At 42.2% G+C, this 22,289-nt stretch overlaps 1 protein-coding gene across 1 annotated transcript in view; it reads right to left on the bottom strand.

Moving 5' to 3' along the window:
- Positions 1-9,939: 9,939 nt before the first annotated feature.
- PRLR (prolactin receptor) overlaps positions 9,940-22,289 on the bottom strand; it is a 162,271-nt gene continuing 149,921 nt past the window's right edge. The window contains exons 5-10 of the mRNA XM_040630506.1: positions 21,968-22,137; positions 17,900-18,069; positions 15,667-15,808; positions 14,283-14,382; positions 13,709-13,778; positions 9,940-11,969 (exon numbers count right to left, since the gene is read on the bottom strand). Coding sequence (XP_040486440.1) covers positions 10,947-11,969; positions 13,709-13,778; positions 14,283-14,382; positions 15,667-15,808; positions 17,900-18,069; positions 21,968-22,137 — 1,675 coding nt within the window. The 3' untranslated portion in view covers positions 9,940-10,946. The remainder of the gene's footprint in view (positions 11,970-13,708; positions 13,779-14,282; positions 14,383-15,666; positions 15,809-17,899; positions 18,070-21,967; positions 22,138-22,289) is intronic.

The raw sequence follows: 22,289 nt of genomic DNA, 5'->3' as shown, positions 1-22,289 counted from the left end.
AATTAACACATAAACTCAATTAACAAAATCTAATTCCCAGCACAATATTTTTTGAAAGTTGATCGGCTTATCTCAATATGATGAATAAATGGCAAGAAGAGCTAGAATAATCCTGAAGGAGAGATGGAGGTGTAGGAATTAGTATACCAGATAACCAGACTGCGTAAAACTGGGGTACTAAAACAGGAAACATGAGGGCAGGGATAGCTGAATCAACCACCGGGCTGGAATAGAAGTCCAGATGGAGGACTCGGACATCTGTAGAAACTTGGTAGATGACAAGGATGACGTAAAAGATAAGCAGGTAAAGGATGAGTTATTCAGATACAGAACGAATTGATTAGGACAATGAAAGTTAAAACAGCAATGGTGTATCATTGAATGCTCATCAAATTGTCAAATATCTGACAATGTCAAGAAAGGAATGGACCCACCTACACAGCTGATGGGCATACAGATGGGTACAATGGCTTCGGAGAACAATTTATCCATAGTGAGGAAATGTTAAGATGTATCTTCCACATGACCCAACAGTTACACCCCTAGATGTATATCCTAGAGAAAATATGGCAAATTCCTAAAGAGTGAAGCTTGCATAAAATGTTCCTTGCAGAGTCATTGGTTTATAGTGGAAATGGAAAGTTGATTAATATAGGAATTAACAAATAAATTGTAGATATGTATATAATCATAACAGATAAATCCAGTAAACTGAAGCTATTTGGATTTCAAAAACCCAATGCTGAATGAGAAAAAAAATCAAGGTGCATAATGGTATATGTTATTATCTATGTAAAATTCGTAAGCACCCAGGATAATTATATATATATTTACTTATGGGTGCGTATATATGAGGTAAATGCATCTTTAATATGGCCAGAAAGGATACACAACTGCAGGATTGTAGTTGCCGCTGGAGCGGGAGGTAGAGAATCGGGTCACTGAGGGATGTATACCACTGTGTCTGGGATGTTTCACTTTTTTTTAAAAGGTCAGGAACAGATAGAGTAAAATGGTAATATTTGTGAAGTTCAAGTGGTGGTAAATGCGTCTTTGTTATATCACCCTCTGTAATTTTCAAGTGTGTGTGAATTATTTTACACAAAAAATATAAGATGATAAATGGGAGATTAAATCTCAGCTGAAGTTTTAAGTGAAAACAGGATAATTCTAGGTAGGAAGAATCAAACAAAAGAAAATGTGGATTTTGGGGCACTGAGATTTGTGGTTTAAACTTCATTTGGGAAAGCTGATTGTATATCAGATTTGGGAACTCTCTTTTTGATCATTCTTAGTTCTTCCCAGGAGGCCCAAGGAATTTCTGGGTGTTTCCAAACATACTTGCGTTTTTTAGGCTCAGGTCTGGCACATGAATAAAGACTGGGGGATCTTGAGGGCAGTGGAATGTAGTACTAAGATGAGTTGGAAGCAAGATGTCAGTTTTGATTTAGATTTAGTAAAAAAAAAAAATGCAGAGAAGGTGTTGAAAGACAAGCATAAAATGGCATACCTGAAATAAATGCTTCTGAAGAATGTTCTAAGACAAATATTGCAGCATGTGACCATGTGTTTTAATTTCCAGAAGGGCTTAGCATGACATTTTGCCCTTTGTTTATTTTAATTTTTTTTTTTTTGAGAGAGGGCAGGGGCAGAGGGAGAGGGAGGGAGAGAATCTCCAGCAGACTCTCTGCTGAGCCTGGAGCTCTAGGCGGGGCTGGATCTCGTGGCCCTGAGATCATGACCTGAGCCAAAATCAGGACCTGAGCTGAAACCAGGAGTCTCATGCTTAACGGACCGAGCCACCCAGGAGCCGCTTCCCCTTCTTTTAAAAAAAGTATGTCCTGGGGCGCCTGGGTGGCTCAGGTGGTTAGGCATCTGCCTTTGCCTCAGGTCATGATCTCGGGGTCCTGGGATGGAGTCCCACGTCGGGCTCCCTGCTCAGCGGGGAATCTGTTTCTCCTTCTCCCTCTGCCCCTCCCCACCACTCATGCTCTCTCTCTCTCAAATAAATAAATAAAACCGTAAAAAAGAATACATCCTAGTAAGGTGTGTTGAAGCAAAGGAAAAACTTCTCAAAGTTGTACTTTCATAAAATACATGCTTCACATGTATATAAAAAGACCCTCCAAAACCATTGTTCAGGAAGTAATTTATTGATTCAGTTTAAACTAAGCATTGTTACCATTGCAAAAGCAGTTGCTCTAAAGAAAGATAGAAAAATACACTGTAAAGTTATATAGTTGAGTAACAATATCAATATTGATCATGTTCAGTAAAACCACTGGAAAGTGCCATTTCAACTCATCTTGTAATTTTTAATAATTTATGGAGTGAATATGTGTCACCTTAAAAAGTACCTGTGACATTTTACAAATTCTTTCAAACACATGTATAAATACAATAGTAAAAACTCCTGAGCTCCCTTTTCTTATCGCAGTGTTCACCAACCCACAACCATGTAGTGTTTTATTTGACTGAGGTCTTCTAATCTTTTCTTTAAAAAAATATTTTATCACATTCATAAAAATATCTGTGCTTCAAGTCTGTTTGTCAGCCTAAGTTTTAATGTGCACCTGATCATAATAAGAGAAAAATGCTTGACACTTGCGCTGGCAGCAGAAGTTGAGGGGGGAGGTGGGGGAGGTGGGGGAGGTTGTAGGTAAAAGAATTCCATTGTGGGTGTCCAGATCTCCAAAGTAGAACATGCTTTTCCAATACCGAGAATGGGTTCAGTCTCACCTGCGTGGTTTGGAGGGACTCTCAGGGGGTAGATGCAACAGGAATCTGCTTCCCTGGCCAGTGAGGTCCTTTTTGGGGCCTTTGCAATAACCCTATTTCCTGCACCCCTGCTCACTCCTACCCTACCCCCAACCCGCAACATTTCAAGATTGCTATTAAATGGAAGCTCTATCTCTCCATCTCTGAAAAATAGAGAAGATGTAGAAGGTATAAAACTTGATTAGCAAGTTGTAGGAAGTCTGGGGAGGTTAAGGTTTCAGATGTGATTCTGGCAAGAAGTGGCAAAATAAAATTTGTTTTCTTGCAGGAATGTGCATGCCATAATTCTGGAAAATTGGCTACACATTTCTTCTCCAGCTCATCACTAATTATATGAACGTTGTGTCTGGTGACTGACACTCCAAATTTTTTAGTTTAGAAGTAAAAGTGTGCACAAGAATTAAAGGCAGGTGGTACCAACATAAGCATGGAGGGGTCAGTGGTGCTTTGACGGAAGCCATGCCGGAGCATGTAAGAAATTCCTCATTGTTCCTGTGAGACATGGCATGAAAGAATTAGGAGGCAGAGAAGTATGTGTAAAGCAGAGCCCCACACTATTTTATAATTCTTAACACAAACATCAACAGTAGGTGAGGGTTTCTAGATCCAGATCCATTAAAAAGAAAAGGTTATCATCTTACACTTAATCCAATGATTTTGTCAGAAATGATTGCTCGTAATGTGGACGAATCCTACCGTTCAAAAGCATTCCATTTTTTAAAACGGTTTGATCTTTCCCTTATTTCACAATGCTTAAGTGAGCTTCTCTGGCTTGATCTCTGTGTTGCTCATTCCATCTCACTGTCGTTTTAGCAGCTTCTCATGTGAAAGTGATGGGATGGAGGAAGGAAAGGCTGTTTTGCAATAGTATGGAAGGACGAAGATAAAGGAGGAAAATTGTTTCGGTCCAACTTATACCAACAATTTCCAGATTATAGGTCCCTTAGCAGCAAAAATGCTTCAAGAAAATTGTTTCAGACACACACATGTTATTTTGCTTATTTACCCATCAAATGAAAATAAAGGACGGGTAGGCAAGGGAAATCCACATTTATTGAGCCAGGCACGGAATTGGGTATTGTCAATAACACGAATAGAAATATAATGACCATATTATACTGGGATGTCTAAGATTTTGTTTGGCAAGCATTGGTTTTGGCGTGCAGTAAAAGGATGTTATGACAACAGCAAGTTAGCATAATCTCCCATACTACTGACAAGGATTTAACGGTCTCTGTTGTCCCCCCAAAATGGAAGGATAGCAATCCATGGAAAATGGAAAGTATGATGTGCAATAACCAAAGATTTACAGAACTAAAAATGCAAGATAAATCAGACAACTATAGGCCTCTAAAATTCTTTAAGACTAAAAAGAAAAAAAAGGAGACATTACAATAAGTACATGTAGGAACGTGTTTTTAAATCGAAACAAGACTATTTCTGATATATGGCTGACTTTTCCCATTCCATAATATATTTGATGGCTAAAATCAAATAAGGAAAATATTTATTTTTAGGGAAATCAAATTGTGAGGAATATCATTATCATGGCTTTGGGTAACCACCTTGAGGTGACTCATCATTCTATGGTTTTGTTGGTTTACTAAGATTTACTATTCTTTCCGGCCTTTATTTGTCAGCCAGTTTTTATAAAATGTAAAACTGGTTATTGAGAAACCCTTGCATAAACCTACAAAGTGGTGAATTAGAAGGTGTATTCTCATGTTAAAACAAACCAAACCAAACCGAACCAAAACCAATCCCCAGCAACTTACTGAAACAATCACTTCTAATTTCCCACTTCATGTTGAAGAATTTTGCTTGGTATTTTCTAGGGAAAGAGAAAAAGCAGAGGTAGTGAAAGCTCTGGAAATATGGAACCTTTTGCTATTACATAGTCTTTGCTTCAATATGGCTTTACAGAAAACACAGCTCACACAACAGGCTGGTTCTAGATTGCTTTGGTTTCCACATGAGACTCATGAAATTGTTTAAAATGAATGATTGAGCACAAAAGCAAGCATCATGATGCAAATAGCACTCAAAAAGTTCTCAGAAGTCACAGGAAGCAAAGCTGAGGGGTTGACTTTTAAACAGTGGCTGGATTGTACTCTAATCACGTAACACCCCAGATCAGCGGTACGATGGCATAAGATACTACTTCCAGACAAAGGATAAGAAAAAAATTTGTACATTCGCAGTCTCAAGAGAAATAAATGATTACATTTTTTTTCAGTTCTCTTTTACAGACACAGACACAATCATACGGAAATACACAAGGATAGATTATAAATCATTATATAATTATTTTCATTTGCATTACATGATGAGTTTCACAATACAAGGATTATATATAATGCATCAAACAGTTGAACCACATACAGCAATATAATATCAAATAATAGAACAGTTATTTTAAAGTCAGGAATGTCACATGGCCAGTACGTCACATATGCCACTGAAGAACAGTCAAAGCACGAGATGTGAGATCTTCCATTTCTAAACAATAAGCAGCTTTGGAGGAAGGACAGTAGGACAAGAAGGGGAGGTAGTTACTTTTAAAAATTCAAAACATCTTATCAGAAATTTTATAAAACAAATTCTTTTTCAGAGGTATCTTTGCCATACAGATTTTTGACTTCAGATTAACATCCTAACAAGATTTTTTTCTTCAGGATTCGTGAAATTCGCATGGAAAAACTCAGACTGTATTTTGACATTTATCCAGGTAAAGCATAATTTAAACGTAATTATTAAAGGTTTCTTTTGATTATCACTACTTCACTAGCCAAAGGTTTTAGGGATCCCTGTTTTTTAAATTTAATCAGGAGCGGGTAAAAAGTTAATTAATAGAATACGATTGTCTGAGGGTCTCTGTGTTCATTGACCACAGTCACATAAACAGGATACGTTTTTCCGCTTTACACGTCTTAGTGCTTCTTGACTTGAGATCAGAGCATAAATCAAAGGAATGGATGTGGACAAGACAACGACGGGCACGTGGTGTTGTGAGGTACGTACATCTCTTAGCCATAAGCTCAGAACACTGAATAGATTACAGATTCACTTTGTCCGATAACATTTGGGTTTAGCAGGCTACTGTCAGCATTTCGTGGAATCCTGAGATGCCCAAACCTCTGGAAGTGTCCTATTTCCTATCTATTTTTTTCCTTTCATTGAAAGAGATAGCATGATGATCTCAGACCCAAAATCACCTTACTGAAACACACAAGCCTAGGGAGAGAACGCTTTGATTTGTAGATTATATCTGGTAATCATGGAAAAAGTCCAGGCTGTAATTATACATAGAACTTCTGGTTACAGTGTTCTCAAGCAATCATTTTGTATTTTTAAATTTCTACTTAAGACCTTCAGAACTGCGTCATCGATGTAGCTTGGATTTATTAATGGCCTTTGAATTAATTAAGTAGTTAATGAATTGAGCTGCAATTTCTAACTATGCAAATCTCTACATGAGGTGACTAAGGACCCTCAATGTGCACCGTGACATCTGTGTGGCTGATTTAACATCTGACTTAGTCCTTTGTGGGGCCAAAGTCATCGTTTACAGATAACCTAGTTTCTTGTGCGTCCCACGGTTGCCAGGGTACATAATTAACTCTCAGGAAAAATACAGGCCCTAGAGCAGAAGAAAAAAAAGGCTAGAAGTATGGATAGCTAAGAAGGAAAGAAGAAGCCAGGATGTTAAGGAAAATCAAGCCAGCTTGGACCAACAGATGTCTATGGTTCTCTCAAGCTTTGTGACACCGTCCAGTTCTCAGGTTAAGGGCATGTCAGCCGTACTTTCCTGCATTGCACCTGGACCTTTGAAACCTTGGATTTTACTGTTGTGCTGGAGCCAAAAAGGCAGAACATGAAATTTGTTCACTGAAGTACACACGAGGCTTTCATCAATGGCAAGTCTAGGTTAGCAACACTGGCAATGGTATTCCAGAGTCATTTGCATTTCTCTGTATGCGTGCAAGCTTCCACTGAGCATGCATTGTCCTTTTCAGGCCAGGCATGCAATTCGAAGCCATTCAAAAGCATATCAATATTGTTTTAAATTGAGGAGTCTTGAATCACAGGGTGGCCGGCATATCCCCAGTTCCTAGCCAGAGTCAATTTCTCATCAGACAAAATAAGTTACACTAGTCACATCAGCTCTATGGTAATTCAGTTAAGCAATAAATACAAAAATCCACTGAACAGTTGCTGGTTGGACCTCAGACCATTTTGTCATTTGCTTTCTGGTTTCTCTATTCATTTACATAAAACAAGTAAAATTTACTTTCCAATCAATACGCTTTTCTTGCAAAAACAAAACTTCTTTTTTATAAAAGTAAAGAAAGGCACTTTGTAAACTATGTACAAATCTGTTTCTTTCTTGTCTACACTAAGGAGATAGAGAAGATACTAAAGGCAGGGCCAAGTCTTTCTGCAAGTGACTGCAGCCGTGGAGCATGCCAGGATAAGAACCAGATTTCCTCCACAGCCAAACCGCATCCTGGAGCTCATGAACTCAGAGGAGTCTCCGATTCAGTTGGGCACTACAGGACAAGGGGTCAAACTCCTTGATCTCATACAGGTGGTAAGGGATTGGCCCACGCTGGACCAAACTAGCGAAAGCAAGTTTTTGGTACATACCCACCTACCAGAATTGGTCTTAGGCACTTAGGAGAATGGACGTTTTGTGAAATGTCAGGGACGCAGCTGAGAATAACTTGGGCTCACGCTGAGGTGCCTTAAACCCGTTCGTTGAAACTGACCAGACAACATTTTGCAGTTGGGGTTAGCAGCTTCCACAAATCACCCACTGGCTAGCCCGTCTCCGTGTGCTTTGTAACTTGAATATTTAGGTGTTTGTTTATAAAAACATGACTTTTTATAATTCAGAGCATATGGCTCTTTAAACCAACCGTGCAATAGTGGTTTATAATTCATCAGAAAGAAATAAAAACCAGAAGCCGCGGTCAGATAAAAGAAAAGTGATTTGGGGCTGTTGGACTCAGCAAAAAATAAGCATGGCTTGATTCAGTAAAAGATTATTTTTTCTAAAAATCAGAGCCTCATTCAGTATGTCTTGAAAAAAAAATCTCATGCCTCTTTTCTCTACACACATACTTGCATGTTATCTTAGACTCTGATCCCGTACCTAACTAATTTATAGCATGCATGTGTCATGTTAAGATTGACCAGAACTGATGATTTAAAAGTGAAATCAAAAGAGCACATCACTGGAGAGTACTTGTGTGTCTGTGATGAAGGCAATTATTGTGAGCTTACTTACGATCAAAGCACTGGGTAAATTATCTTTGCTGGAAAATATTCAGTGAGTCATGGAATCAAGGAGCCAGAGTTTGAAAGGATATTAGAGACGATTGGCCTGACATTTCCTTCAGGGGAAACTGAGGCCCAGGAAAGGCAATTGTTCTGAGCCAGGACTAGAACCCGGGTCTCTTGACCCCCAGTAGGCATCCTTCCACTGCACTAGCTGTCTCCTTGATAGGAAATATTCCAGAAGATGAAAAAAAACCCCACTTAATTCAAATAAAGAGTGTTAATTGACCACAGCACTGTAACCTTGGCTTACTTAATGAGTGGCTAATTGGGATATTTTGGGGATTTACTTCAAGGTGAGTCATTAACCACAACATTTTTTTTCCACACATGCCAAGTCATATGTCAAAACAGGTTATTTTTGAATTTTCAAATTATCAAAGTGATTGATACACATTTTGGAGGAGAATGGACTATTTTGGGAAAAGTTCAGTCTGGACTGGCTTTGAAAGGCAAAGTCTTTGGCAGAGTCTCTCCCGGGGGAGTATATTCCCTGGCCCTCTTTGCGAGTCATTGTCTACCATTCTGTAAATTTAAACCCTAAATGGATTTTTTAAAAAGTCTGCCTTCTCCTTACATAGAGTGTCACTGAGTGCAAGTGAGGCTTGACCTGTATTTCCAAGAGAGGGTTGTTCCTATGCACTAAAGTACCTTTAGTGGAAACAGTGACCTGGGGCCGTGCTTCTCCAACTTCACTGTGCACGTGAATCATCCGAAGATCTTAGCAAGGGGCAGATCCGGATTCTGTAGGTCTGGGGCAGGGGAGCTGGGAGTCGGCATTTCCAGGCAGTGCCGGGCGATGCTGAGACAGCTGGTCCTCAGCTGGCCTACTTTGAGTAGCAAGGACCTAGGGCACTGGATGAACTTGGACAACTTTCCCAAATGTTCCTTTCACTCTTAATGGGAGAAGAGAACTCAGATCGATTCACTTTGGTAATTCTGGAAGCCCTAGTGATGTGCTCACTTGCAGACATCAGGGCCACCGTGGAGTCCAGTTCCTGTCAGCCTGGGCTTGCTGCGGTGGGATATTTAACCCCCAGAGGTGAGTGCAACTTCACTACATCCAGCTAGCGGGTAAACACAGAGGATGGATTTGCCATCAGATGAAATGAAAAACAGAGGGAGGCAGTTCGATGAGTCATGAATGCTCTCTTTAAAATGGAGAGCCAGGCTTTTGACTGCTCTCGGGAAGGCTGCCCTGGGAACCGACTTGGAGATTCTTACTCCCAGACCCTGGCCTTTGTAGTTGCTGCCACCACTCCCCAGATGCTGCTTCCTCCGAACTTGTATGTGAACGCGTCTGGTGTGAGTGCTGTCTCGGCCTCGGCCAAGACTTCGCAGATGGACCCACTTCAGAGAGACACTAGCTCCTGGCTTTGCTCACACTTTCGTGGCTGCCCAGGATTCTCAGAACACTCAAAGCAAACAAAACCTTCTCTTGGAAACAGTACGTGAGAGGTCATCACTCACCTTCTCATGGTGCCTTTATGAATATTCACCCGGAGAAGAGCAGAAGCCCCAGAGTAGCCCTAAATTACAGAAGTAATTTCTGGTCTGTGGAAAGCCCTAAACTTCTGGGCTGGCGACTGCTGAAAGTACCACAGAGATAAAAAGAATCAGATAAACTACACTACGCTGTGCTGGAAATTGGATATAATCATCCACTTCCTATTCCTCAATGGGCTTTGGGTTGCTATGGCGTTTTACTGCACGCACAGGGGCTGCGACGGCGTACGCTACTACGAACCGCAAATACTCAGTTTAACCTCATAGCAGAAAACACCGTACCCACTATATACGTAAACAGCTGTACTGGGAAGATAGAAAATAGTCTTTTATTTTACCTAAGTGATAGAAAAATAGTCTTCAAAAATACATTGTGAAACTTATGGGTTTATATTAAAGTAGAATTTGTATGTACAGTAAGGCAGTATTTCCATTAACATCCTGCTGTGATTATCTTTTAAAATTAGTCTTTGGGGATTTGTTGTTGTTGTTTAAACCTAACAGAAGACTAGGGTGTATAATAAATGATCTCTGATGCTGAAATGAAACAGGAAAACATTTGAGAAGAATTTGCCACGTGAAACTCATTTACCTGTTGTGTCAGAAAATTTCACTTTCCCAAACTATTTTCTCTAGAGGCTTCAGAATAAAATACAATTTGGGGGGAGAGAAAAAAAAAACCCATGCTCAACAAATTCAAACCATTTTAAGAAAAAACTGGAGGCATCATTTTCACTTGCATATTGGCAATGTCTCACTAAGGTGATAGGAACTGCTGTAAACAATGTGTCGGTGTTCTGGAATGCATTCTTTCTTCAAGTGAGTCGTATTTGGTTAATGCGAATAAAATGAAAGAGGAGTGCAAAGGTCAAGCAAAGGTTTGTTGGTTTTTGACAGCGGTTTTCATGGCATTTTTCTCCCATGTATCACCTTCCTGTGGTAAACAACGGTGAGTATTTCATCTCCTCCTGTCACATACCAAACCATGAAAGCCCCTTCCAGAGCCTATACCCCTAGGTGCTGTCCCTCAAGAATACTAAACGATGTGCTTTTATATCACTGAACACATAATTTTATAACTAATAGCAAAAAAAAAAAAAGTCAACCTACAAATCACAGGAAACAAAACGATTTGTTCTGGAATCAGCTGTTGGAGAAAGAGGCAGCTGGTTGAAAATGGAGCATGAGGCGCGAACTATGGGCTGTATAGTGTCGTTCTAACCACATTCTCGAGCATTCTCTAGTAGAGTGCCTTTCCTGTACTCTGTAGTGTTACCTGAAAAAAAATCACATTTTAACCGATCATTCCGTTAATCAAGCTATCACTGAAAGGAGTGCGTAAAACACGTGGGATCCAGGTAATCCAACCCCCCCAGCTGGAGTCCGCAGCCTCCTGGGGCCGAGGCGAAGGAGGCCAGGTCTTCTCCGGCTGGATTCTGCGGCAGGGACGGCGGGGCCTCCTTGTCTGGTTCTTCAAACGCAGCCAGGCTCTGAGCTTGCGGAGCCTGCACCAACACCAGGATGTTGTCCTCCATCACCCTGGACACCTTGGCGTACTCCTTACTGGTTTCAGGAGCACAGGCCTTCTCTGCCTGGTTGCTGTTCTCTTTCTGTTTTGGGAGCAGGGATAGCGCTCCATCTTTGTTCACCTTGTGAATCTCCACGTAATCCAAGGGTTTCACAGAGATGAAAGGGCTCTTCTCCTGGGGCAACAGCCATGCTGTGCCTTGGTCAGTCTTGGAACGGAAGCTTTCCACTTCCCTCCGCTCAGCTGCCTTCTCCTCCCCTCCAGGCTCGGTGGGTTTTGGAGATCTTAAAGCATGTGCGTCTGTTTTGTCCAGCGGAGTGCTCGAGGCCCCCCCCGGGCCCATGGCCAGCTGACACACCTCAGCGACGCTGTGGTAAGAAGATCTGGGGCTGTGCTGGCTGGGGGGCTGCGGTAAAGGCCACGTTGAAGATCTGGATCCGTCGGCAGGGAAATAGGGGATTTTGCCTTCCAGGCGTGTGCTCTGGGGGTCCCGAGTGCGGGTGACCTTTGCCGGGGGATTCTCTGGCTTCTCGATGCCCTCGGGAGTGTGAAATGTGGAGGGATTCACCCGGGCTTCCTCACACTTTTTAGACAAAAGGGAAGGGCTGTCGCAGCTGCCCCGGCCAGAGTCGCTGTCTGGATCCAGGGGCGTGGGCTTCGTATCTCGACCCGGGTGTTCTTTCGAATGGGCTGGCATCAGCTGTTGGTCCTCGCTGTCATCCACTTCTAAAAACTCCACCAGCAAGTCCTCACAGTCCGAAGTGGGAGGGAAGTCTTGGCACCCCAGGGCGCTCAGCAGTTCTTCAGACTTGCCCTTCTAGTAAAACACAGACATAAGGAGAGGCGGCCATTAGCTTCCTAGCGCTCCACACGGGCATCACGGCCAAGCCCGGGGTCCTGCCTATGGGCAGGTGGGCTGTGCTACCGGCCCCGCAGAGTCCCCTGAACGTCAGACATTTCTGTACCAGGCTATCTACAATCACCGCGTGGACTACGACTCATCTCATGTTTTTCTTTCAGTCAGTTCATGATTTTAACTTAGTGTCTTTCTAAGCAATAATGATTACGAGTTTCCTGGGCAAGTAGTATACGCACATGTAATAAACATATAGCTATCGATAAGAAGTTTGTGAAACAGCAAAAACCACAGTGCTCACACCTGCGTTTGGTGCTTTGGGACCCTCTGGCCCTGAGACCTGGTTGCTGGCCTCCTAACCAACTCCACCACGTTCTGGAGTCAGTAGATTCTCCTCTCGTCCTTCTCTCTCAACTACTCCTCTTCCTACCTCTTCCCTTCCCCTCCCTTCTCCTCCTACTCTACTCTTTTCTTTCCTTCTGCTCCATTTCCTGTCCCTCCTCTCCCCGCCTCCTCTCCTCATCTCTCCCTTCTTCCTCCTGTCTCCTCTTGTTCTCCACTCTTCGTCCCGATCCCCTGACTTAGGTCAGGCACTGGTGTCCAGATCTTGACTCTGTTACTTATTAACGGTACTGACTTTGGACAAGCTGTTCTATGGTCCTCACTTTCTCCATCTGTAAAATGGGAATAATAGTACCCATCTGGGAGGGTTCTTTTGAAGATGAGAGATAATTGTGACTAAGAATATGAAAACTTTTTTGTGTGTGTGACAAAACAGTAGTTATTTTATTATTACGTCCTTGTGGCTACAAGGTCAAATTTCGAGCTTAGACAGTAGTTAATTTACTTAGTTGAGATTTTCATGCTGGTTCTATGAAGGTCAGTACTAGAGACTGGATAGCGGGGTTAGAGCACTGGACCAGGAGTCCAAATTCTGGGGCTCTACTCCCTGCTTCCATATTTGCAATCAAACTAAGTGTAGTCAAGCCAAATTCTCTGGGACTCACTCTCCGCGTTCTTGCTGTGTTGTCAGCCTCACAGTGGCCGCGTCAAGTGATGTAACATGTGGGTCACTGCTTTTAGCTACATCGCTGTTAAGCTGAAGTCAGATTGAAACCGTATATTTCAATCTGGACAGAAATTTAAAGTATTCTAACCTCTCTTTTTATTCAAACACTTGAATTTAAATCCCTCTTGAAGGAGCCTGAGTGGGCCTGGCAAACACTAGCCGCCCTGGGCTGATCCAGTCCCTACCGAGTGCTCGGAGAGAGCAACGATTACAATAGGACATTGCAATTACGCAAAGAACATTCAAGTGAAAACTTTAACCGAAGTATGACAAAGGAGGTGGAACTGGTCCCTGTTTTGTATTAATTAAAGTATTCACCCTCTTTCTACATTGGATATTTGCACAAAATGTTATTTCTGTGCTTATGAACAGACCTGGTGACTCTAGCCAAGTATTACTATGTGTTTTCATGTTTTCCTGGCTTTCTCTCCTTGCCCTCTGACATCTAGTTACCCCCTCCCCCTCCCCCCCCCCCGCCCCAGTCTTTCTCTAAATACGCATGCTGAAGAGCAGGTGAGCTGGGCAGGGACTGAGCCGACCAGGCTGAATTGAGGGGAATTGTGCGCGCACGCGTAAAAGTCATTATTACAAAGCAGCGAGTCACACTACAGTCCCCACCCCTGCCACCTACCTCCAGCAGATGAGTATCAAATCCCTTTATTTTTGGCCCAGGAACTGGTGGAAGGATGCAGGTCACCATGCTAGAAAAAAATTTGTAAAAAAGAATTAGATGACTCACCTTCTCACTTTGTAATTTTTGAAAGGTTAGTGTTCTCTCTAAATACCTGCCACAAGGACTAAGGTGGACAGGAGTTAGGTTTCCGGGGCTCCATGAGACTAACGATCAATAGCAAAGACAATAATTTTAGGGGCCTACATCTTAACTAGCTCTGGCTCCTCGAGGAGGCCAATGCTGAAATGAGGGGATTCTTTGGACTACTTGCTTCTCCTATTGGAGCGGCTCTTAATGGGAGTCTTACTAATGCACCGCCGGGAGCCTCAGTTTGATGGAAAGAGCACCAGCTTCAGAGCAGCCCATCCCGCTGCTTTTGCTAGCACCGATAAAAGATGTCGTATGGGCGAACACACTGCAGGTAATGGCTCACATGAAGTGCCTGACCTATCTGTAGACTTGCAACATCTTTGCATTATCCTTTTTGGGGCAGTCCCTGACAGCCGTGAATGGGAGGAGGGCAGTGAGGTACCTATGGCCTTTCAAAGCCACTGCTGCGACCATAATCAGACAGATGACGGCAGAAAGAACGGCCACAAAGATCCACACGATGGTATCTTTCATGGTGACATCTAAAAAGCAAACAGTCAGAAAGCTTTGATCACATCAAAGCATCGTTAAAAACAAAAACAAGACAAAACAAAACAAAAAGAATAAGCAAAAGTTATGAACAAAAGAGTTTCCCCCCTTCCCTACACCACTTTTGATTTGAACAGCAATCCAAAGAGAGTAGTATCAGTGACAGGTTTAATGTTTATTATTAAATTTTAATAGGTTGCATATATTTTACAGTACTCTGCAAATTTCAAAATCCTTTTATGTATTATTTTATTTGATCCTTTAAAAGGAAATTCAAGGTCACACAGTCCATTGCGGTAATAATAACAAAGGACATTATATATTAAGCTCTTGTGAAAGCCATCAATGGTGCTAAGGTCTTTACATACACTTCCTGGTGTATAAAGATGAGGACATGGAGGCTCAAAGAATGATTTCCCCATGAACACGTAAAGTATAAAGCTGTGGTTGGGATGTGAACCTGGGCCTTCTGCCTCCAGACCTTGTGCTTTTATTTATTTAATAAGAGCCAGGGCTGAACTCGATAAACATGTGAATCTCATGATCCACAGTTCAAGGTTGTTTCAATGCCAAGCCAAAGCAAGCTTTGGTACTTTGGCCGGGCAAGTGGTCAGAAGAGCTAGGCTTTGCCATGTGGTTCTGGGTAAGACCTCTAACTTCACTGAGCTTCAGGTTCCTCACTTTTGACTCTTAATGCTAATCCTATTCTCCCTGAAGACCTGAGAGGGTTGGAAGGGCCAAACAAGGTAAAGACTTTATAAACCATAACGTACTCTAGAAATGCAAGATGAATCATTCTCTTGTGGAGCACAAGCCGCCATGTTTAATGGCACTTAGTATCGAGTGCTTCTTATATACTGTACCTTCACGTAGGGGTCAACATGTAACTGACATCAGGGACCGAGAATGGGTTCATGCCTTTGAGATGGCATCCACCTTACAAATTTGGGGACTGATGATGACCTTGAGCAAATTAGAGGCATAGGGCAGATGGGGAGGGAAGAATGACTGACCATCAAGCCTTCTGAGACATGCCAAGCCCCTGTTTGCAATCTTATCCTAGAAACTGGTCCTCACGGACAGTGACCTAGGGAGCAGTGCTACATTTCCAGATGTCTTTGTATTGGCTGGAGAGATGATAAACACATCTTTATTTATTCTTCTGGCCAAGGCTTAAGATAGTTTCTCTGTTAGTAGTTACTACATACAAACTTACTAAATTCATTTCGTTTTAGAAATATTTTGGAGTATATGCAAAAGGGAGCCAAGACACTCACCATTAGGTATCTGGATAGAGCTCTCTGGGCTCCACTCACTCCAGAATCCATGGTCTGGCTTGCAGCGAACCTGGACAAGGTATTTCTGTCCTGGATATAAGCTGAGAATCTTAAACTGAGTCTGCTGCCCAGCAAAATGAGTCTAGGGACAAACAAGGGAGATAGAAGTCACTCTGACTTGTGTTATGTTTCTTCATAGACCTTTCCCCTAGATAATAAACTATTGGAGAACCGAGGCTAGCAGATTCAATTTTGTAGATAAATCTCTGTTCTCACCATTCCACCCTCTTAGCTCATCTTTTCCTCCTCGTATTGCTCACACAAGAATTAATGGGCTTTCTATCTCTCCAGGGAGAACTCTATCGGCATAGAGTCAAATACTCTGCTCCTTATCCTCTACCTTCTTCTAAATTGTACTTTATGGAAAACTACCAGTGAATACAATTGAAAAATGGTTATTTTGTCAACCCTAATGACTTTATTGAAGGATTACCAATTAGTGTAAAGCCCCTAGGTGAAAGAGAACCGGGCCTTCAAGTTTGTTGAAACAAAAGCGTACAAAAGAAACATAACTTTATAATCGAGGGATCAGGTTGTCACCTCTCTGATCCCAGAGTTGGCCTTAGCATCATTTCTGGTGCGTTAATCAGATGGTTTCCATCTCCTGGCGTGAAGCACCGAAGCACTCTTGCTAAAAATTGTTCAACCTGAGTCTGATCAAGTTTTTAGATCTAATTGTCTGGTTATAGGAAATAGAGGGGCAGAGAAATTAGCCAAATGACCTCACAGAGAACTCATCAGACAAATGCAGAAGGTGGCACATTCTATGGGACAAGTGACCCAGTCTCCTGAGCACGTTGAGACGGAAGTGATAGAACAACCAGCCACGATGTGTGGTCTTGGAGTGGATTCTGATTTGGACAAACTAGCTGTCAAAGGTATTTTTCGAAGCAATTGGGGGAATTAAAATATGGACTGGCTTTTAAATGTCATAAAGGAATTTTAATTAATTTTCTATGTGTGATCCTATTATTTTGGCTATGTTTGGAAATGTTCCCTTTTTAAAAAATTGCATTTTTATCATCGCTAATGGGTTTGAGAGTATCTTTTTTTAAATTGAAGCATAATTAACATACAAGTGTTACATTAGTTTCAGGTGTGCAATACAGTGATTCAACAATTCTATACATAACTCAGTGCTCATCACAATAAATGTACTCTTCATCCCCTTCACCTATTTCGTCCATCCTCCAGCCCACCTGGCCTCTGGAAACCACCAGTTTGTTCTCTGTATTTAAGAGTCTGTTTTTTTTGTTTGTTTGTTTGTCTCTTTGTTCTTTGTTCATTTGTTTTGTTCCTTAAATTCCACATATGAATGAAACCAAATGTTCCCTTTTTTTCTTTTTAAATTTTAAGTAGGCTCCATGCCCAGTGTGGGGCTAGAACTCACAACCCTGAGATTAAGAGTCACACACTCCACCGCCTGAGCCAGCCAGGCATCCCTCAAATGTTCCCTTTTTAAAAGAGACATACACAGGGGAAGGGAGGGAAAACTGAATGGGAAGAAATCAGAGAGGGAGACAAACCAGTAAGAGACTCTGGACTCCTGGAAACAAACTGAGGGTTACAGAAGGGGGGTGGGGTGGGGGATGGGGTAACTGGGTGATGGGTATTAAGGAGGGCACGTGTGGTGATGAGCACTAGGTGTCACATGCAACTAATGAACTGTTGAACACGACATCAAAAACTAATGATGTCGGCTAATTAAACATAATAATAAAAAATAAAATAAAAGAGACATATACTAACATATTTAAGAGTAGACTATTATAATGCCTATAATTTATTGTATTATTTCTTCTTTACACTGAAGTATTTGCAAGTGAATAAAAATACCATTGACCATGGACTGGTTACACTGAGACTTCTTCCTCCTACTTGGTGCCATGTAAGTACATTCACAAGTGTCTCAATCTAAGATAGCCTGAGAGAGGTGGGTTGGAGACCTGGAGGAAGACACTGTTCAGTGCAAGGAGCTAGCTCTGGGGGAGTATGAAGATGACCCCCATCAATCCCAGTGAAGGGGAGAAGGCCTTTCCCTGTCGGGGTGTTTCACGTCAGCATCAAGAGGGCAACAGGGTTACCCAAAAATGAGGAGTGACTTATTCTCAGCTGCAAAGGCTTCATCTTTGCCAAGGACCTGGTTCTTTCCAAAAGCTTCTAGTTGACTCACCTCCCACTCAGTTGCTTTCTCGGGTTTTAACCGAATTTCATACTGGAGTGTGAGCCAACCAGATCTAACATCAACCAGGGTGGGTGGGTACCATTTCATCCACAGATACGGTTTTTTGTCTTCTGGTTGTTTTAATTCCAAAGTTAGGTTCACAGGAGGGTCTGGTTCAACTGTAGACAGGAAAGAAACTCCATATTTAGTAAAAGTGGTATCTGAACACAGAACTGTCTGACTTAGAGGCAGCTCTCTCTGCTGTTTTCCTCCACCGTGCCTATGAGACTCTTGGCATTTGATATCAGGTGCTGGTCAGCAGAACTGGGGTTAGGTTGAAGCAAGCAAGATGCAAAATTTAAGAAGGCACAAATGGCCAATGAGCACAGAAAGAGGCTCAAGAGTCATTGAGAAATGCAAGTCAAAACCACAATGAGATACTGTTTCATACCCGCTAGGATGGCTAGAATTCAAAAAGTGAAAAATATTAAGTGTGGGTGAGAACATTGGAGAAATTGGAACCCTTGTACATTGCTGATGGGAATGTAAAGTGGTACAGCCACTGTAGAAAAAGGTTTGGATGTCACTTAGAAAGTTAAATGTGGTATTACCATGTTACCCACCAATTTCACTCCTATGTACATACCCAAGAGAATTGAAAGCAGGTGTTCAAACAAACACTTGTACCTGAGTGTTCATAGTACACTATTCACAGTAGCCAATAGGCGGAAACAACCCAAATGTCCATCAGCTGATGAATGGGTAAATAATATCCATATCATGGAACACGATTCGGCCATAAGAGGGAAGGAAGTACTGATACAAGCTAGAACACAGATGAATCTCGAGACCATTATGCTAACTGAAAGAAGCCAGACACAAAAGGCCACATACGCTATGATTCCATATATTTGGAATATCCAGAAGAGGCAAGTCTATAGAGACAGAAAGCAGACTAGTGGTTGTTCCCGGGCTGGGATAAAGCAGGGAATCCAGAGTAACTGGTTAATGGGTATGAAGTTTCCATTTGGAGTGGTGAGAGCGTTCTGGAACTAGAGAGTGATGGTTGCATAACCGTGTGAATGAACTACCACCGGATTGCACGTTTTAAAATGGGTAAAATGATGAATTTTATGTTATTGATTATGCCACACACACAAAAATAAGGAGGCACTTACTCTCGGGTTCCTTTAAGCACAGGTCTGTGCGTACTCCCTGAAGAGTGCCTCGGGTACCAGCTTGTCTTACCCTAATCTCAGGCCTGCTGGTCAGTAGTATTTTCTGGGTTCATTTATTACCTCCTCCAATCAGTCTCCATGCCAGGAGGGTGTGAATGTAATGGTAGTATTTTTGGCATCATAACCTACAGTTGCCTAAAAAAGTGAACTTTAGAAAACTTGCCACTAATCCTAATCCTAATGTTACTAAGTAATGACCTAAGAAAGAAAATTTTATCTGTGCTTACTAAACAAACAACATCTGTATACTGAGAAATGCCTCTGATCAAAAACTACTGGGGACAAAACTGCCAGCAAAATGTTTAGGATGAATCCTTAAAGTGTCCCAACTGCAGATGCTTCTTTGCTGGTGGGTTGGGGAGGGTGGGTGGGCTGCTGTCCTGAGTGATGAGGGAACAGAAGCAAGCTGAAGACAAAGCAGAAACGGACACCCCACAACCCCCCTCCCCCCACCATGGGATGTACGTGACTTTCCTCAGGCACTCCTGGCTGCCCTAAAGGACAAAGAAATAGTTAACCTATAGACACCACAATCCTGCAAGACTTAAGTCTCCCTCAGTTTACAAAGGTCTTTAGCAGTTTACAAGAACAAAGCATTTCTATCAATAACCTAGCTTCCGGAAGGGAATGTAGATACAATTAAATGTCCTTATAATCTGCAGCCTCCAGGAAGTTCCCAACTATCTTCATGTTAATGCCTTGCCAGAGGGAAAACAATGGCAAGGCCTCTGGTATCTTGTGAGTCTTCTTTAACATATGAAAGTATTTCTCAACCTTCCTTTTTCCTTACCTTCCCCCAACCCCATGGTATATAATCAGCCACCTCTCACAACCCCAGTGCAGCAGCTCTTTCTGCCCAAGGGTCCTGTCCCCGTGCTTTCATAAACCACCAATTTTGCACCAAAGACACCTCAAGAATTCTTTCTTGGTCGTCGGCTCCGGATTCCACCCCACTGAACCTCAAGGGAATTCCGTAACCTCATCACTGAGCATGGTAGGATGCTTCACACCATTTCTGGCCTCTACCCATTAAATGCCAGTAATATCCTGAGCGCTTCTCCCCAGGTTGCGATAATCAGAGATGTTTCCCGTCATTGCTAAATATCCTGGCGGAGGCAACATAGCCCCGGGTGGAGAATCACTGCTTTCAAGCATCTTCAACATTGCTAAATGTAATTTCCATGGCAGTAGCAACAAGAACAACAACAAAATCTATTTCTGAGAGATTATCTGCCAAAATTGTCATTCTGAACTTTGGGTTATCACTGGATGAGACTCAGGCTGATAGAAAACGCACTGTGGTTAATACGGATTAAAAAAAAAATTTTTTTTTTTTAAAGAGAATCCCAAGCAGGCTCCAACCCAGCTCAGAGCCCGACATGGGGCTCCATCTCAAGACCCTGAGATCATGACCTGAGCTGAAGTCAAGAGTCGGACATTCAACTGACTGAGCCACCCAGGCACCCAACTCTGAGTTTTAAATGAACTTCTATGATCTGTCACCAGCACTGTATACTGTAGGGTGATATGAGAGTTCCATAAACCCTTCTTTCGTTATTTTGGAAAATATGGCCCAACACTTTCTCACCAGAGAATTTGTTTTCTGGAGCGCATGTGAAATTGATGCCCTCATCAATTTCACTTTTCAAATGCACTACTCTTTAGTGATTCCGTTTTTTATGACTACATTCATTGTAGCAATGGCTCATTTCAGAACTTCTTTTGCTTTTGCTGTTTTGCCCTCATATGTTAAATTTGTAAGAGAGAGCCCATGACAAAGGAATTATTTGGCATTTAGCATCTGAAAAACTTTGTATCTCAAGTAATTTATATGAGTCGAATTTATTTTTCCTCCTACTTGCCACTGGGGTTGTCTTTCTGAGTTTCTTAAACTAAGATCAAATTCAGTTTCCACCCCCCAGGCTCATTCCAGTGATTTCTGCAAGAGAAAATATTCAAGTGTGTACTGGTTGGAGTTGGAAGCTTTTCTAGTTTTTAAGGTTAAATCTCTGATAACATGCCATTGGGATGATATGCAAGTGAACACTTGAGAATCTTAATCTGATTTTCCTTACTGAGTGGTGTTAGGTAAATCCGGAAGACTTGGGTAACCATGAACCTAATTAGCTATTCCTTAGATTATGACCCAAGATGAGGGCTGAACCCTGGCTTGGCCAAGTCATCTCTTTTCCTAAGATTCCCTTTGTCACCCCTGCTACACCATCCAGGCCACTACAGTGATGCCTAATTACCCTGCAGCTCACTGGTGATCACGCAAAGCCAGAAGCAGCATTCGGGTTGGCTTTGTTTTACTTTGCTAACGACGTCTCCAAACATTGTGCTTGTACGATGTACTAGCTTCAGTTGCTAAGAAGCATATGTATATTGAGAATAGAATTTGGGGCAAATCAGTTGGCACAATCCCTGTGGGTGCAGAAGCAGATGGACACCTTCTAGGAGCTGCTACTCCACGGAGCGGCTCTGTGCTCCATTGGGAGAGAGAAGGCAAGGGCGAAGGGAACATTGGTTGCAGGAGGAGGGCTGGAGGGAAGGAGTGATAAGGGACGACGCATAAGTAGAACATTCCTTCTGGATGCAAGAGGATGAGAAGAAGGGTCAAGGGAAAGCACAGAAACATAAGGATCCCAAGTGCCAGTCCTACTGCCACGAATGACTTGATAAAAGTTGGTTTGAAAAACTCAGTTGAGAAGGATATTGTAAATTTTCTTATTTTTCTTTTTGGGGATTCATCCAAAAGCCAAGAAGACTCAAACTGAGTTTGACTATGGGTAAATCCACAATGGAGTAACAAATTCCTTACCCGTGGCTCTTCCCTTACCTATGTAAGTCACGTCCACATAACGTGGATCCGAGGAACTGCTTCCCATCTGGTTTGTGGCATTTATTGTGATGATGTACATTGTCCATATGGAGGTGTGCTTCTTGTTGAAGTAACAGGAATTGGGGCCACTGCTTATGTAGTCTGGACATTCATGTGTGGTTGTCTCTCTGCAATGAGTAATATGTTAGCAGTGAATAAGAAAGTAGTAAAAAGGGTTTAGTCTCTTTCTGAGTAGATCAATAACACTGGCTTTTGGGGATCAGATCCCCAAACTTCTGTGTCCTGCCCCTGTCAGCTGGGGATGGGGCAGGGAAGAGGG

Source organism: Ursus maritimus, unplaced genomic scaffold, assembly GCF_017311325.1.
Source record: "Ursus maritimus isolate PB19 unplaced genomic scaffold, ASM1731132v1 scaffold_15, whole genome shotgun sequence".
NCBI classification, from domain to species: domain Eukaryota; kingdom Metazoa; phylum Chordata; class Mammalia; order Carnivora; family Ursidae; genus Ursus; species Ursus maritimus.
Note: the sequence above shows the minus strand (reverse complement) of the source record. Positions and strands in the feature narration are given on the sequence as shown.